This window comes from Dasypus novemcinctus, chromosome 25, assembly GCF_030445035.2.
Source record: "Dasypus novemcinctus isolate mDasNov1 chromosome 25, mDasNov1.1.hap2, whole genome shotgun sequence".
Classification (NCBI taxonomy): Eukaryota; Metazoa; Chordata; class Mammalia; order Cingulata; family Dasypodidae; genus Dasypus; species Dasypus novemcinctus.
The window spans coordinates 68,081-87,125 of NC_080697.1; the positions used below are offsets into that span (position 1 = coordinate 68,081).

General features: G+C 42.8%; 1 protein-coding gene across 1 annotated transcript in view; it reads right to left on the bottom strand.

The window, feature by feature from the left end:
* Positions 1-19,045, bottom strand: part of LOC101415825 (adenylate cyclase type 2-like) — a 239,387-nt gene that overhangs the window by 59,537 nt on the left and 160,805 nt on the right. Inside the window, exon 4 of the mRNA XM_058287870.1 lies at positions 6,176-6,324. Within this exon, the coding sequence (XP_058143853.1) occupies positions 6,176-6,324 (149 nt within the window). The remainder of the gene's footprint in view (positions 1-6,175; positions 6,325-19,045) is intronic.

Here is a 19,045-nt window from a genome sequence, read left to right on the forward strand (position 1 = left end):
GAAGGAGAGAAGTTAAGAAAGAAGCCAGAAAATGTGGAAAAAGTCTTTCTAGAATCTGGGCTATGGAAGGGAGAAGGATGTGACCTGGGATTTAGGAAAGTATCTTTATTTTTAAAACTAGCCTGGGTGTGTGAGTGTATTGGCACTAGCTGGAAGGACTGAGTGGAAGACAATTGAAATTTAGGAGGCAATGGGTAGCTGCTGCCATTACACTGATATTATTATTGTTGTTATGATTATTATGATTATCATCATCATCATCAGATAGCAAACTACAGTAAAAGTTATTAAAAGAATAAATTTTTGTTAAGCAAAGAGTCAAAGCAGAACCAAAAACTAGCAACTGATATTTTGGTACTGTCTACAAGCAAAGTAATTCTCACTAAAGAAAAAAAAAATTCCTCGGGTATTGACTGAATTTCTGCATTATCCATAGAGAGACTGCTTCTTTGTTCACACTTGCCCTGTTCCAGGATGAAAATGCCATATATTTTCATATTTCTTAAAAAAATTATTGGTATCCCATGCCATGTAAGTATTGAAGTTTCTTTAGGGAAATATTTAATATATTTGATGAATTTAATTTAATTCAATAATAAAAACATATTCTAGCAATTTGTGAAGGAAATGAAGGCAGTTGAAGTTGTTTACACCAACCTTTGCCTTGGAGTGTGGTAGCCAATTTCCGAGATGGCCCCAATGATCCTCACTACCTGGTTTTCACCCCCATACGGTCCCCTTCTTTCTGCATAGGGCTGACCTGTTTAACCAGTAGGACATGGCAGAAATTATCAGAGTGACTTTCAAGGCTAGGTCATAAAAGGAGTCATGGCTTCCACCTGGCTCTCTCTTGAACTCCCTGCTCTGGAGGAAGTTAGCTATATTCTTCAGCCCAAAGGGGTGCTAATGTAAAGTACCAGAGAAATGTTGGTTTTTATAAAGTGTATTTATTTGGGGTGGAAGCTTACAGTTACAAGGCCCTAAAGAGTCCAATTCAACTTCCTTATCAAATTCTGTTGCCACTTGTTGAAGCAAGATGGTGGGTGACATCTGTGAGGGTTCAGCCTTCCTCTTTCTCTTCAAGCTCCATGGGTCCTGCTTCTTCTGATCTCATCTGTAGGCTGGCATAAGGCTTGTCTTTCTTTCCAGGGTTCATATCTTTCTGGCTCAGTTGCTCTGGTCTTTTCGCAAGGTCAGCTGTAAACTATGTCAGGCAAATGGTTCATCTCTTCCTGGGGCCTCTGCTCTATCTATGGAGCTGTCTCTCTTCCTCTGGGTTTTTTTTTGTGTATCCACTTCTGTGTTCTTGATTGAGTGTCTGTTTATATAGCCCAACCCTGCACACTCTAATGACTCGGTCAAATCAAAGATCCAATCTTGATTTAATAAACTAAAAGTGAAACCTCTGAATTCAATACAATCAAAGGGGTATCATGCCCAGAGGAAGAGACAAGTTCACAACCATAATCAATATCTCTTTTTGGAATTCATAAATAATATCAAACTGGAACACTCCATCCTCTGAATTCCAAAAAAGACATTACAATATTCAAAAAACCTTAAATCCTTTCAGTCAGAAATGCTAAGTACAAAATCACATCACTGTTTTATAAATACAGGTTTTTTTGGGGGTAAAGTCCTCTCTGGCTGTAGACCTGTGAGCCATACAAAACAATTTGTCTACTTTCAATATACAAGGGACAGACAAAGGATATATATTTGCATTAACATAAGGAGAATTTTGGAGGGAAGCATGTGTCACCGGTCCCCTACAGCTTTGAAAACCTGCAGGGCATTCTTCATTAGATTTCAAAGCCTGAGAGCCATTCTCAAGATGATGGTTTCTTCTCTCATGGGGACTCACCCTTTTCACAGGTTTGCCCAACAGCCATTTTCTTGGTTCCACCCTCATCAAGCATCTGGGTGGCAACCAAGCTCCAGAACTTACCCTCCAAGAACTCTGGGAGTGATGGTCATAATTTACCCAATCTCTGTGGTAGAATCTCAACCCCCTTAGTACAGTGAGGTGGAGACAACATTCTTCCTAATCTCTGGTGTACAGGCTCAACTTTCTCAGAGCAAAGAGTTGACAACTTGGCCTTCCCTAATCCATAGGGGACAGATCACCCCTCTCAAACTTATGGGGTGTCAACCTTATTCTCCCAACCCTTGGTGAATATGCTCCACACTCTCTACAGCCTGGGGTGACAAAACTCTCCCTGAACAGCAGGCAGGAACACCTACCTTCTTCAAATGCTAGAGCAAACTCACCTTCTGTACACATGGGTGGGATCTGTCTCTTGGTCCAAGGAGATATCTTAATTCCAGACCTCATGGTTTACTTCTTATAGCCATTTTCCCTTCCATACCACCCCTCCATATCCTTTTTAGTCCAGGATGACAGTGGTTTTGTTCACACAACTCTTGCACAAAGCTTGTTGGTTTAGCACGCAGGAAGCAGGGGTCCAAGCCATCAGACAGTAAGACTTTCCACAAGTCCTTCTTGGAAAGCTGCATTTTCAATCCTGTCTTACAAATTCCAAATCTAGGTAATTCCTCAAATGGGACACTATCATCTGTGCACTTGATTTTCAGAAGCTTGAAATTTCTGGAATTGGTTTCTGGTTTGGTTGTGCTCAATGATTCAGTTATTAGCTTATCTCTCCCATCTAGCATTTTGCCACAAGCTACAAGGAGAAGCCAAGCTGCATTCTCCAAGCTTACTTTGGAAAGCTCTTCAGCTAAATGTCCAAGCTCATAATTTTCAAATTTTGCCATCCATATAACATTGGGAGGCAATCTTGCTAAGTTCTATGCAATTTTAAAACATGGATCACCTTTCTTCCAGGTTCCAATAATAGTTTCATCATTTACTTCTTCTTCTTTTTTTAAAAAAAAGATTTATTTATTTATTTAATTCCCCTCCCCTCCCCCGGTTGTCTGTTCTCTGTGTCTATTTGCTGCATCTTGTTTCTTTTGTCCACTTCTGTTGTTGTCAGCGGCACAGGAAGTGTGGGCGGCTCCATTCCTGGGCAGGCTGCACTTTCTTTTGTGCTGGGCGGCTCTCCTTACGGGTGCACTCCTTGCACGTGGGGCTCCCCTACACAGGGGACACCCCTGCGTGGCAGGGCACCCCTTGCGCGCATCAGCACTGTGCATGGGCCAGCTCCACACGGGTCAGGGAGGCCCGGGGTTTGAACTGCGGACCTCCCATGTGGTAGACAGAAGCCCTTACCACTGGGCCAAGTCCGTTTCCCTCATCATTTACTTCTAAGGCCTCATCAAAAGTCTCTTTAAGATCCATATTCCTACTAACAGTTTCTTCAAAGCAATCTAGGCCTTTTCTATCAAGTATCACACTAGTCCTCCAAAAAAAAGTACCCCTTGTCCATTTTTAAAACCATGCCAGCATTTTGGTAATTGCAAAAGCACCACCCCACTTCTTGGTACCAAATTCTATATTCATCAGCCAGAAGGGGTGCTGCTGCAAAGTACCAGAAATTGTTTAGATTTTATAAAAAGTATTTATTTGGGGTGGAAGCTTACAGTTACAAGGTTCTAAGAGTCCAACTCAAAGTTACTTCCTCACCAAAATCTCTTTCTACATAGTGAAACAAGATGGCAGATGATATCTGTGAGGGTTCAGCCTTCTTCTTTCTCTTAAAGTTCCATGGGTCCAGCTTCTTCTGATCTCAGCTGTAGGCTGGTATAAGTCTCTTCTCTTTCCAGGACTCAATTCTTTCTGGCTCAGCCGCTCTGTTTTTTACACAAGGTCAGCTGTAAACTATCAGGTGAATTGGTCTTCTCTCTTCACAGGGCCTCTGCTGTGTCTATGGAGCTGTCGCTCTTTCCCTGTGTTCTTCTGAGTATCTACGTCCATGTTTTTGATTGAGTGTCCATTTATATAGCCCACCAAGGGAGTGGAGACCCAACCCTTCACGCCCTAATGACCTGGTCAAAACAAAGCCCCAATCTTGATTTAATAAAGTAAAAGTGAAACCTCTGAATTCAATACAATCAAGGGTTATCATGCCCAGAGGAACAGACCAGTTCACAACCATAATCAATATCTCTTTTTGGAATTCATAAAAAACACCAAATTGCCACAGCTACCATGTTGTGACACATGTTGAGGACACTGTTGAGGACACTGAAGCAGCCTCTGGAGAGGCCCAGAGATTAGGAGCCAAGGCTTCCAGCCAACAGCTGGCATGAATCTGCCAACTATGTGAGGAGCCACCATGGAAGCAAATCATTCAGCAGCCCCAGCCCACATCAGGCCTGAAGCCTCCTGAGGAACTTAGAGACAGAACCACTGGCCAAGCTGCTGCCAAATTCCTGGTTCACAGATAGTGTGAGATCATGTGGCTTGTTGTTTTAAACCACTAAATTTTGGAGTGATATGTTATCCAGAAATTAATAACACAGCAAACAAAAGGACTGCTCACCATTGGTCTGAGGTTGGTCACGTGTTCAGTCATTTCTAGAGATCTATTTGTACCTGGATTGTATCACAACTGCTTAAAGATATTCTGTGACCCAACTTAGAGCTGTGTTTATCTTTAATGTTTCAAGTACCCAATAAGTGTCTCAAATTTTATTTCTGAGATTAGAGGACACTGCTGAATTTCAGACAGTAAGGCTGGGAAGAGCAATTACTAGTATAATACAACTTGTCACATACTGTGAATGTTCTTTCTTTAATTCTGTAGGTGGCATGCTAAAACCTAAAGGCAGACCAATGTTTTAAATTATTTTATTCCTTAACACGTGAATTTTCTTTAAACATGTTTAGATTTTTTTTTGTTATTAAAAAATGGCAAGGCTATTTCTTTCTACTTTTTCCTCTTATTCTTCATTTATTCAATGATACTTCCTTAACTATGCCCACTTGATATGCAATTGTTTTTCTGCTATCTCATTCCAGATATGCATTTTTTATTGTCTGTCAACCTCTGTGTGTACTTGGGCTGTGCATATTGTTAGCTCTCTAGAATTTTTTCTAAAATCTGGAGGCAAAATGAGATTTTTCCTAACAGTGAATTTAAATTAGTTAGCTTGTTTCTATTAATGAATTTCAACAATCTTTCATCTGAGGGAACCAGAGAAAGAGGCAGCACTCTACAGTGAAAAGAACCTGGACTTGGGGTCAAACAGGTCCAGACTCCAGTTCTAGTAGGTGGTCAACAACTTCTAGTAGTTATTGAACTGCTGAATTGGGGAGTGGGTAAGAAGGTACCCTTTCTGAGAGCCAACTTAGTAACATCAAAACATAATGAATGAGGCCAAATACATATTCAAGTTACTTAACAAGATAATGCAACTTGGATAGAAATCACCACCACATTATAATCAAATGGATGGAAGAAACAATCCCAAGAGAAGTGGTACCAGGAGTGGCTAAGGCATGGAAATCAGTGATGGACAAGAGTCATGTGTCTCGCTCTGTGCAAGGCCAGGAGACAAGGGGTATGGGAGCATCTGTCAGATTGAAGAGAGGGCCTCATAGCTCCTCTCCAGATCAGAGGAGATGTGAGCTCCACACTGTCCTCCTTCCCAAGCTGACGATTCATTAGATTTCCAGGTACTGTGATTCCAGAGAACAGCTTCCTGGGAAGTAGACGCACCAGTCTTGGAAAAGCACTAACTTCCTCTGTAACTTAATTAATGGTCATGTCTATCCTCTGCCATGTTGGTCACCAGTTAGCAACAGCCATATCCCAGAAACCCATCATTACTGATGGACAGCAGAATGTCCAGCTTCTCTGAGATGTGCTGGCACCACAGAGGCCCCTGCAAAGTCCATCTTGGATCACTCCTTGGGTCCAGGGGGCCCACTGATCTCCCTTCTAATCCTACTGCAATACTCAATGCCCTGGATGCCAGAGAGGCCATGAAAGCTGACTATGGAGTTCCCAGAACAAGGGCTCCACCGTCCACTTGTCTCTGTCTGGTGATTGATTGTCATCCCTGGAAAGTAGGATTCCAAATGGACCACTCACTCCAATAGAGTACAGAGGATCCTATTTCCTGTCTTACCATGGAGGCACTGAGTGGCAGGGTGGGTGGAGGGCCCACTGCTCTATGCACAAAGGTGACCTTATGATGGCGGGAGACGTGGGCACCCAGCTAGCAATGTTGCCCACCGGCACACGGACTCCCCGGCTCAGCCTACCTCACGTTGGTGTGTCGCTTGACGTACAGATTGTGGAAGTTGTTTGTGTTTTCCATTTGGCCGGCTTTGGGGCCCTGCAGCCTCTGGATGATCTCAGCTTTCATTTCCATGGCTATGTGCGCTGGCAGCAAGGAGAGCAGAAGACGTTCCTAAGACCAAGGTATGGAAGAAACAAGAAGAGGCTTCAAATCACAAAAATAACAGCAAAGGAGTACTTGAAATCATCACTGCACTCGGTGGGGCCAATTCAGGGACTATTTCAACAAGTTAAAATACAGATTCTAGAAATACGTATTTAAAAAGAACAGATTTTTTGAGATAAGAGTGTGTTATTCTATTATTTATTTATGGAACTCTAAGTAGAAGTTCTTCAGCATGGAGAATAAAGGAAGCAACATTATTTCCTCAAGGATATTATTTATCTCTTTTGATTTGAAAGCAATGAAGCAGAGAGAATATTAAAATGATAGAAACCAGCGGTCAGTCTAAGATAGAAAACACTCATTCTCTCTTGCTTATTCATTTGATAAAGTGCATGTTTTATTGCATTTTAGCAAGTCAACCAGTATTCTACACATCCCAAATTCGTAGAATATTATCAAATATTTTATTTCCCCTATGATGGACACTCAATCCACGTTAGTGATTCTAAATTATTATAAAGATGGAATTAGAAATATTAGTTTGTGAAAATGTCACTTACAAGAGACCACAGATGGAACAAAAAACGTGTATTTTTCATATTTTGGTCTCTAAATTTGGTAAATCCAGTACTACATTTATTTTTATATAAATTTATTTTCCTTTGAGTGCTAGTGTTTCATTCTTTCGAAGGAAAACACAGAGTATAGTTTTTTTTGAATACTGTATCCTTTTATTTTATTTTTATTTTTTTTAATATTACATTAAAAAAATATGAGGTCCCCATATACCCCCCACCCCCTCGCCCCACTCCTCCCCTCATTGACCATGAGGTGCAGCGGTGCTCAGAGATGTATTCACCAAATGCAATGAATGTCTCATGACGATGGAGGAGATTGTTGTTACACAGAGCATGTTTTGAGGAAAACTATCACAGAAGGACTATCACTGAAAGTGTATATTCATCCTCGAGTATTTTAATCTTTGGTAGAAAACACTATGTTCTTCAGGTACTATGAAGTATAGTAGCTTTGGTGTGGAGGAACTAATATTTATTGAATGAAAAATTCTCTCTCTCCCCCCAATTTTCTTCTTCTCTCTCCTTTGTTTTGTGAACAATGCGGTGAAAGCGGAGGGGGACAGAAGCTAGGCTTTGCCTGGACCCCGAACACATCCCGCTGTGAAAGCAGAAGGAGGGCGGGAGTGCAACTCTGTGGGGAGAGGGCGCCACCCAGCCCCACCCCTGGGCTGCTCGAGGGAGGACAAGAAAGGTCAGCAGGCGACTGAGCCTGTCCCTGGGGGTGGACGTCCGAGCATGGCAGGGGTGCTTTGCGTTTAAGTGGCGTAACTGAGTGTTGTCATTTATTCGTTCACTCATTCATCCACCATTCAGCAGACATGCACCAGGGCCAGGATGCTGACATCAGATACTTCCTAAATATAAGAAGAGAGAAATACAGAAAAGAAAAGATAAAAAATATATACCAAAAAAAAAAGATCCACCATGAAAACCCTAATGAGAAGCAAGCTGGGATAGCTACGCCAATATCAGAAAAAACAACTTTATTTTTAGTGAGGAAGGGGTCAGTTTACATAGATATTTCAATCTTTGGGGAAAGGAAGGCAAGTCCATATGTTTTTAGAATTTTGTTTTTCTTTTTAGGGAAATAACCACCAGATTTTGTCGAGTAGTTGGAGATCTATGCTCTAAGGCAGTTCCTTTCCCCTCAAAGAGACTGTGTGAAAGGAAGCGAAGAGGAACTTTGTTTGCTGTTGTTTTCTCAGCCCCTGAAGGAGGCCTGAAAAGCAGCGTTTCCTCAGTAAGTACTTGCTGCAGGACTAAATGAGCGAATGGCCTGTTCAGCATTTCGTCTCAGGCACGTTGAAAAAGGCTTTAATTTCAAAGCTGCTGTTCATTGTTAGCACCTGGGCAGACCATATTGTTGTAAAAGTCGAGAGAGATTCAATTATTTGTGTATAGCAAGGTCAGGATCTCACTCAAAATGTGCCCCAAACAAGCTTTTTGAGTTCCTTTTATACAGAGAGGAAGGGCCAAATGGTCCTTTGTTTCAGTGCTCAGTAGGCTTGAATCAGCATATATCTTCCACATCCTAGGTAGGCTTTTAGCACGGACTTCACACATTCTAGATAAGCTTTTAGCACATTTGGTTTGCATTTTCCCTGAATAGTTAAAGTTTATAGAGTTTGCATTGCTAAACTGTTTCTCCAGGACTGGAGTTGTTGTCATGGTTACCAAGGGCAGAGCTGCAGCGCTCACTGTCCCACATGCACAGCTCAGGGCACATGCAGCTCAGGTTATCTATGAAGAGATGAACAGCTCCCCCAACCATAGCCTGCATCAGTATGCTTAAAAATGTTATTGACCTTCTTAGCCCTAAATACCAGTAAAGTCTGGTAAAGTCTGATATGGTGATGTTTGCCCAAAAGAGAGTTTAATTGTTATGCAAGATAATAGGTTTGTGTTCCTCTCTAGACCATCCAGCAGGGGTGGGGGCTAAGGGAATGGAGAGGAGGAGGAGAGGTCCAGGGCGGCGGTGGCGGGATCGCAGAGAGATGCTGCTGGCCGCAGAGAGATGCTGCTGGCCGTGGAGAGACCCTGCTGGCCGCGGAGAGACCCTGCTTCCCATCAGCAGGCAGAGCTGAAGGGGACAGGACATCCAGAGGCTCCAAGCTGGCGAATGGCTGGTGCGCGTGACAACCGTTTGAAATTACTTTTTAAATTAATTCCTATTTTGACCGTAGTTCTCTTCAAATCCACAAATTTCACTTACGATCTAATAATACAGCAGCATCACAAGAGCTTGAAGTTGAGGAGGTGAGTTCAAATTCTGGATTTAAGCAAAGCGTTGAAGGAGCAGGAACAGTGGCCAAACCGTGTGAGAAGAGCTAGGGTCAAGGGAAGCAAACCCAGGGGCCTAAACTGCTGCTCAGAACTGAACTTCCCACCAGTTCATGGGACAGGAAATCAAGTAAGTTTTTGCATGTTAAAGAAACAGGTGACCCCAGAAAAGTAGAAGTCAGCTTACCAATAAGCTACTAATGACAAAAAAAAAAAATATATATCTTCATATTTTATAACTAAAAATAGTCGCCTGTAGTTTATTATGCACTAATTGAGTGTTTGATGCATTTGATTGAAGGCCCGGTGTCTCCACAAGCCTGTTTCCTCTCTGAGCTCATGAGCCACCTGAAGAGACAGTGGGATTTATGCTTTAAATAAACGGCACTTTAATTACTGGCTTGCATCATCTTGATATTCAGAATTGCTCCATCCTTTACTCATCTTTCATTACCCATCACAAAAATTCATAAATTTGAGACTTATCCTCAATTCCTAAATGTTTTGATCTCAGGGATTAATCCGATGGGTAGATGTTTTGGAAGTTTGAAAGGAATAAAACTCATAATCTACATAAGGAAATATTTAGCAGACCAACTTTATCCCTTGAAGTTCAGGGATTTAGTTCTGCTAATACTGCACTGGCTCAATCTCATTTCCTGGATACTCATCACACACAGGGCAAGGCACTGCTGGAATGGTCACTGCTCCTTCTGTTAACCTGTCAACGCATGGGATGACTGGGTGTGAGGTCAAATCATCACTAAGGAGTCCTAACATCCAAAATCTGCTTAGACAAATAGAGTAACACTAGTGAGCAAGACGAGAGAGTTCCATCGACCGACCATCAGACACGAACAAAGGCCCACTGCTGCCTGGCAACCACCTGTGATGGTTCGGCTCATGTGTCCACTTGGCCAGGTCATGGTGCCAGTAGTTTGGTCAAGCAAACACTGGCCTAATTGTTACTGTGAGGACATTTCATGGACTTAAACCATTGGTAAATTGATTGCATTCTGTGGCTGACTGCATCTACAGTCAACTGAGCAGATTGCCTTCAGCAATGAGAGACGTCTGGTCTAATCATTTGAAGGCCTTCAAAGGAGAAGTAGTGATTTCAGCAGTTAGAAGAGAGAATTTTCATCTCTACTTAGCCAGCCAGCTTCTCTTGAGGACTTACATCAGAGTCTCTGGCTTGCAGCCTGCCCTATGGAATCTGGACCTGTGTAACCCCACAGTTGCCTGAGACAATCTTACAAATTCTCATAATATTTACGGATACCTCCTGTCAGTTCTGTTTCCCTGGAGAATCCTGGGAGACTAATACACCATCCAGTCTCTACCATAGTCAAAGCATGTGGATGTTGAAAGCAAATTTCTAGTAATTTATGAAACAGTGGTAAGCAATGTTAATATGCGGGGTTAAAATTATGAATCTGGACTTGGGCTATACATTTAGAACTTCCAATGCACCTGTGTGAGCCAAAAAATGTCTCCAGAGAGGTCTGATGCTGGCTCCATTACATTTAAGCCGATTGGATACTGTTCCTGATGGATGATGAGTCAAAGGCTAAGCAAACATCAAAGTCAGCAGATCACAGGTGCTCACTCCACCTAGTTCTGCATCACTCTGTAGTATGACGACCTGCTTTGTGCATACAGCTGCAGTGTCTTCTTCCACGGAATGTAAAAGAAGTCCTCCACTTGCCCGATTCTTCCAGCATGTTCTAGCCATGCTTGCTGTCCCTGATGTTGCCCTGCCCACATGCTCCCCACCATCCCTGGAGGTTACCCACAGACTGTTCAATCTGAAGTCAACAGCTTGCTGTGTCTTGACCGGTAAGAGTGGCAGTTGATGGGTCAAGAGCCCAGCTTTAGCACCCCTCGGTGGGCAGATCTGAGCTCAGGCTGCGCATCTCTCAGAGGGTCCCCAGCAGGACCGACACCCCATTGCCCTCAGCAGGACCTTCCGGGTCCCATTCCCCAACCCCCTCAGGCTGCTGCCAGAATCACTTCCCAAATCAAGGGCTGCACCAAATCCTTGTGTGGCACCTGCTCAGGAGAAATCTGAGACATTTCCTAAGCACCTCCTCTCCCTCTCCCTGTATTCTGTAAAATAATAGGCTAAACCCCAAAGCACACACAGCCCGCCTTCCTGCAAGAAGCAGATTCCATAAGCAAAAAGGGAGAATCAAATGTTCTAATTATCATCCACACCCCTTGCCTCATTTAGCGACCAAATGTAAATTAAGATCTTTACTTGAGACCCAAAGGCAAAGGGGTGACTTTTACAGGTGTTTTGAAAAATCTGTAAAACACACTTTCTAATTTGTGTGGGCCAAAATCTTCTCCTTTGTTTTAATTTAAGGCTTAAAGAATCCGTGTGAATTTAAAGTGAGATAAAGACTTGGGGCATAATGCCCAGGAGCCGAGAGAAAGGAGCTGAGGCTTCTCCACCCTCAGGGCACTGGTAGCGCTGGACAGAGGGCAGCGCCTCTGCTTAGGGGCCCCCGAGGGCATCCAGCTTCCGGGTCTGCAGTCTCCAGGATCACAGCGGGGGACATGGGCGAAAGGAGCTGAGGCTTCTCCACCCTCAGGGGCACTGGTAGCCCTGGACAGAGGGCAGCGCCTCTGCTTAGGGGCCTCCCAGGGCATCCGCAGCTTCCGAGTCTGCAGTCTCCAGGATCACAGCGGGCGATATGGGCGAAAGGAGCTGAGGCTTCTCCACCCGCAGGGGCACTGGTAGCCCTGGACAGAGGGCAGCACCTCTGCTTAGGGGCCCCCGAGGGCATCCAGCTTCCAAGTCAGCAGTCTCCAGGATCACAGCGGGCGATATGGGCAAACAAAAAATAAAAGCCTGAACTGCAAAGTGGCTGACCAAGAGAATTTCTTTTAGATTTGTCTTTCTCTCCTTTTAAAATGCTACACTCCGTGGGTTAAATGATGCATTTGGAGTGTGTGAAAAAATGCTTTTATCCTTTCTGTGGTTCAAGCAACAGGCACAAATGCAGAAAACACTTTATTTTATGTGATGTTTAGGAGTCGTGACATAATGTGGCAGTACTTCTGCTCACACACAGAAGAAAATCTTCAAGTCGCTCTTACCTTCTATGTATGTACGGAAACAAGCAGCGAGTCTTCTCATTACATGGCCTCTCTTCAGAGGACCTAAATTCTGTTTTGTTTATATAACAAATTCACAGATCTCTTCATTTACTAAAATTTGGGAATTTTAATTTTGTTTGACTGAAAACACATTAGAACTTATACTGTAGATCAAAGGTTTTAAGATTTGCTCCGACTTGTCACCAGTTTTAAATAAATGACCACTTGATGACATGCCAATTACAATGTGTTTCTGAATTTCTTATCTACTTTTTTGTAGTTCTAGATGTCAAAGTCTTAGCTGAGTCAGTGCCTTTAAATTACTCACTTCAGTTTATTCGAGGATGCTTGCCAACTTCACATAACTACATAATACGGAAGGCAACCTGTCAATACATTATCACTGGATCTAAGTTTTAGTCTTCGTCATGTCATCGTGTTAACTAGCTGATTGGAGAGGAGATCTTGGCAGACAGGCAGGCTAATATTTACATAGTTAAAGAGGTTATTTGATTCATTTTATTTTCAAAGAATAAACAAATCCCTGCAATTAAAATAAAAATACCTGTCACCTAAGAATTGAAGGAACTATCTTTGCCTCATCTAGGGCTGTTCTAAAATATTTCAGTAACTAATCTGTAAAAATGAATAGCATATTTGCAAACAAAAGAATGGTCAGATTCTGGGTTTTTGAATTCTGTTCTTGAGAAAAAAATCTTGGAGCTGGATTTTTTTTCCCCTTCCATCTTGGGAAAAAAAGATCTTTTTGTTAAGCAGCTCACCTGGGGATATGATTCTTAGAGTCAGTCATCTTTGTACAAATTGGAATTTCCTTAAGTTGTGTAGACAGTTAAAACAATCTCACTTGCCTGTCTTGGAAAAAAAAATTAATGGACTAAAAATATTTTACAAACTCTCCCTGTGCGTTATTATTTAAGTCACTTCATTTAGCTTTCGTGCAAATTAAATATTTAAAATATTTTTAGCCAAAGCTATCAATCCAAATAGTCTGTAACAGTGACCTGTGATATACTTGGAGAGAATTTGTGTCCCTTAATCACTGTCTTGTGTTTTTAACCATGTTCAGATGCAGGTTTTCAAGTGTAGGAATTAATAGTCTTCTTTTCTTTCAGGCATTTTTTGGTTGTTTCCCACATACTGTACTTGACTGAAAAATGATATGGGACAAAATGTCTTTTCTTTAAAAAAAAATGCTGTGCTCTAATTTAGCCCAATGTTATGGTCCACATGATAAATTTCAACCCAACTAGTAATCTGTTGTGGTTAACATTTCCATCAATATTTCAGCATTTTACTAATGTAGCTGTATGCCCTACCAAATGATCTGAAAGCAACACACAAATGTAATGTGTGATGCTCCACTCCTGGACCTAACGCAGCTACATTATCCCCCACAAGTATGCTGGACTCATTCCTTAAGGAGACTTTCAGAAAATCAAGTTGTCATGAAACTGATTGATGGATACGATTATTACATTTTTCTTCTGCTCAAAAAGCTTGTCTAACCACACAGAATTTGGTTAACTGTTGCATATTCAAAGACCGCCCCATTGTTCTGGCCAGGGTTCCGTTTCAACACATGCCTTCATTAGACCTCCAGCTTTTGTCCATTAGCAAGCACATTTTTCTACAACTTGTTCTTTTAAGGTGTGCCTCATAGAAGAGCTGCAGATTAATTTCATCACTTTTAGGTAGTATTGATCAACATTCTGGACACTCTCTGAGCTCTAAAGTATTTCTAATGTAACAAAGCAAAGCAGATATTATAACTTCATATTTATGGTTTGTAAGGTTATTTTGATAGGAAAATCTGATTTAAGCAAAGAACATTTGTACTTTAATTTTGAGCTAAGATATAGTAATGCATATATTTACCCTTCAATACATTCCTTCAATAAATGACATATAGTCTGCAATATATATTTAAATCTGCTTTACTTTCAAATAGGAGGGCCACAGGGACCTGTTCATTTCACAAGCTTTTTTTTATGTTCCAGAAATACAGTTCATTCACTTCAGGATGCCAAACCAATGCACTGAACAAAAAGGGCATAGTTAGCTTTTCCTCTTCCAGCAGAAGGAAGCTATTCGAATGGATGAACCAAATCTTTCGGCAGCCAGTGGCAGACATCTTCCTCCCTGTCCTAAGAGGGGACAGATGATGCTGTGAAATGCTGCCCTGTGGTGGGAGAGCCAGTTGCCCACCTGGGACAGAGAGAGATGTCAATAGCCTCCCCCACTCACAGATTCTCCAGCAGCTCTTGGCGGTGCACAGACATTCTCTGTCAGTGGCAGCCTGTCACCAGTGTGTCCCCCAAGTCAACTTCCGTTCCCACTACTCTGGCTGCCATCTCTTTCAGTTCCCTCCTTAGACACCTTGTTTCCCAGCAAACAATCAAAACACATAGGATACTTTTATTATTTGCAAGACTCTGTCTAATCTTCCTGTAACTTCCATTAAAAATGTAGGCATCATATTTACATATGGAGGAGTGTAGAAACAGCACTGATGAAAGAAGGTCTGAGTGTGTGATCTTCTTCTTGTCACTGATTTTATTATCAGACCTAAAGCAAATCACTTTGGCCTCATAGTCCCAGTTTTATTGTCTAATAAATAAGCCGGTTGGATTTAATGGAACTACAGGTGTCTCTTTCGAGAATTTACCGGCACTGTTCAAGACTGTAACATGTCATATCCACAGAACTATGACAGCCACAGGACAGGAAAGAACTGAAGACTCAAATCCCAACATGGCGGCCAAGACCATAAATCCTGGCTACCTACTGAGGAGAGGAGCCCGTGTGCTGCATAAGTGCTGGCTTGGGAAGACTGGTCTCAGTGAGAGCGAGGAGGGTGAAGAGAGCTATGTGCTCCAAGGCACAACGTTAAAGTCCAGAGCATGTGGGAACTTGTGTGGGGAGGGAAAGTTGGCCAGCTTTCCTTCAGAGTCCAGAGGAAATGGAACGTCTGTGTAAACTAAAATCAGTATGCACTTTATCAAAGGACTGTTTCTTTTTACCAAGCAATAAGTCCCTACATTGCATGCATATATCATTTTCTCATTATGCACACACATTTCAAGTTAAATTTCAAGTATTTTTGACAAAAAGGGCAAAATTGATATAGAAATGGCTCAGAGGGGGTGGAGAGAGGTGCCAGGCACTGGGGCAGCCAGGGTGGGACTTGGTCCTTTTGACGTCACTGCCACTGGTTGCTCTTTCCACCTACTCTGATTTGTCATCTCAACAAGATGCTGGGAACACTCTGTAAGAGCAGATTATGAGAAAGAAGGTGGAGAGAATGGAATTGCCACTCCATGGAATGCCCCTTCTGGTAACAGAAATTCTAGAACAGAGTGCTGATTAAGCCAATTTATAAACCACATCTAAAGTCATGGATGCCAGTCAACAGATATTTCCAATTTTGGTTTGCCATCAACCATCAACATAATTCTCTGAAAGAGTCTATGGGGAAAAAGACTCACTCTTAAGATAGGAGAGGTATTCAATCTTTGGGTGGGGGATTCTGGAGGCATGGGGACATTCCAGCACCCATCACTGAATTTCAGAACAAGATGGCGGGAAGAGGTGGCTGATGAATCCCATGCGCCTCTCAGGCCCTGGCACCCACAACACCTTAGCATCACAGGGCTCAAAAGGGATGTTAAAATGCCCGAAGAGGGAACTCATCCAACACACAAATCTCCATGCTCACACATTGTAAATTAAAACGTAAAGTTCTTCATAATGAAGTCGATGCCAGCATGACTGTCTTTTCAAAAGTCATCTGCCCACAGGCCAGGGACACTTTAGCCGGCATCGCCCAGCCTTCCACGGGCAATGCCTGCTGAAGGGAATACTGGAAGGTACACGTGAGCTCTGGCCACATCACTCGATGCTGGCAAAGAGATCAAACTTGTACAGGTGGATGCTGTGGAGGCACTGGCCTCCTGGATTTCTTCTGAATGGTAGAGCGAGTTGGAGGAGCTTTTATTTTCAGCTATAGAAGTAGATGACAGATAAAAAGAAGCAGCAAGTTGGAACTGACTTCATGAAAGGTTCCAAGTAATTTAAAAAATGGATTATTTTTATGTTTGAAAACAAGTCCTGAATGAAACTGCCTGCCGTAGATGACCTTCCATGGATCAGGTCCAAGTCCAAGGGACTTAAAAGCATTATCTCACAAGCCAGGGAGGCAGGTATTACTATTTTTCCCATTATAAAAAAAGGAATCTGAAGACAAAGAGGTCTAGTGACTTGCTAAATGCAGTGGAGTGGGGATTTGACTCCTTGGAGGTAGTTAGTGGTTAAGTGCTCTAAACCTGTTTGTTAAACTGCCTCCAGGGCAAAACAAGACTACTCCAATGGGCCCCTGAATCAATGGCATATCCCCACCTAGTGGCAGGGAAAGGAATTGTTCCACACGCTTGCCTCGCAGATGATGGATGCTCTTTTTGGTGGTGGCAATGGCCCTTTTCTCTAACTCTGCTGAACTCTGAGACTAGAACCCCAACACAAAACTGCTCTTGGGGAAGTATCAAGAAGTCTCCTATGCTGTGGGAAGCCCCTCAGCTGCTTCTTGCCAATCTAATCCAAACAGGAGCCTGCTGTTCCTTGCATGCTTGCTGGGCCACAGGGCAAGTTGGAACTAATCTCCACAGGCTTCATTTTATTTTATTTTTTGAAAAGAAAGTGGATTGAGGAGATTTCTGGAACAAACTGCCGCCCATTTCTCTCATGAACACGTGACTGAATTCTGAAGTGGGCACTTTCCTTTTCCGTTGTGTATGCAAAGTTGGGTAACTGACTTGGGGCGGTGACCAAGGACTTCTTGTGCTGGGGCAGATTTCAAATCTTTGCTTTTTTGTCCTGAGAAATGAAAAGCCCCAAGGCCAGGCTCCATAGGAAAGCCACAAGCCTGCAGGTAACACCCTCCACGGTTATTATACCTGTCCCCACTGCTGGTTTCCCTGCCTGGGCACTGATGCAGTTGCACCTGAGAGCTGTACCCATCATTTTTGCTTAACAACTTTTCAGAGCAAGAATGCTGAATGAAAAGGATGCCAAACTGCATGCACTCTCTAACGTCCTGATTTTCCTTAGATAAAAACCGAAGACACAAGCTGCAAAATCATCATAGCGAGAGCTGGGAAGATGTCATGTTCCTAGAATTTCATTAAAAGTAGCTCAAACTAAGTGACCGTGGCTTGAACCAAAAAATAAAAGCTATCTTTTGCTGCCATTTGTGTGCCTGTCAACTGCTTTGTGTACTCATATTGTTGGCAACACAATTATTTTTCTGTGCTTTATCTTTTTCTTTAGCAAATGTGTTCTTAGTCATCAGACTGCAGATTTTCTTTCAGGAACTTTGCCATCCAAGTTTCACTACTAGGTGTGTTTTTGGAAAGAATCACATCAAATAGTAGCTTTAAACAGTGATTCTTGCTCAGCATCACACATGCCCCATTAGCCGGGGGAAGAATGGATTCTTGGGATTCAATGAGATTGAAACAAGAGCTTGAAGCTTATATGACTTGAGAAATCAAGCATCTTTAATAGATTTTGCTGCAAAAGTTGCATACAATGGTAACTTCAGTTTATGTCATATGAGTAAAGGAGCATGGAACATTGATTTGGTGTGCTTTCTAATTCATCAAAATTTCAAGTCCAGAGGAAGAAAAACAGCAGCTTGTAGGGGCTCAGTCTTGCAAGGCAGCCATGCTTCCATTGGCTGGCAGAGTACATGCATATATATATTTGTGTGTGCAAGGTTTAAAGGTTTTGAACACATTTGAGTAGGTGCAGCTTGCCACAGTCCTCACCAGTCCCTATTGCTCACAACTGCACTGTATACATTTACCTTGTCTTCCTGCCCTCTAGGTTGGGGTTTCTCATCTTCAGCACAATTGGCATTTTGCACAGGATAATTCTTGGTTGTGGGGGGAGGCTGTCCTGTGCATTGTGGGATGTTTAGCAGTATCTATCCAACAGACTTAGACTAGACTTGAGTACTTCTACCCACTAGATCCTAGGATCATCCATATTGTGGCAACTAAAACTGCCTTCAGACAAAGCCACTATCTCCCAGGGGACAAAACTGCCCCCATGTGAGGATCAAGCCCCAGCTGCAAGACTCCTCCTTTGGACCTTTGGTCCAACTATGTTTTCTTCTTTCCCTTCCCCTTCCTTTACTTCTGTTTCTCCCCACCCTGGACTTTGTGATCCAATAGTTCACTCACTTTCTTGTTCCCTGTCCTTCCAGAAGAGTGTTCTCCAGGGCATGACTCAGAAGTAAAGCATCCCTTCTGCTCACTGGCCATTGGTGAGGGGTTCACATGGCTAAACCCAGGCCAAGGGAGGCTGCAGCAAGACTTTCTTTTGGGCGGCACATGCCCAGCTAAAAAAGGTCTTCCTCTAGGAGTGTGTGAGAATGGATACAGGGAAACAAACCAGTGGTCTCTGCCATGTGCAGGGATCTCAAATGCAACATCTCCAAAATGGAAACTATCATCTCCCCTCCCAAGACCACCCTGTCCTTGTAATCTTAGTTCTACAGACGGCGAGCTATGTTCCCAGTGGCCCAAGCAGAAGCTTGGTCTCCTTGATTCCCCTTTCTCACTATCCAGCACATAAACAATTGCTTTCCCTTCCATTCTTCTGCTACTTCCCAGTCTCAGGCCACAGTTGTCACTCATCTGCTGAGCCAGTCACCTCCTACCTGTCTCCCTACCTCCTGTCCTCCC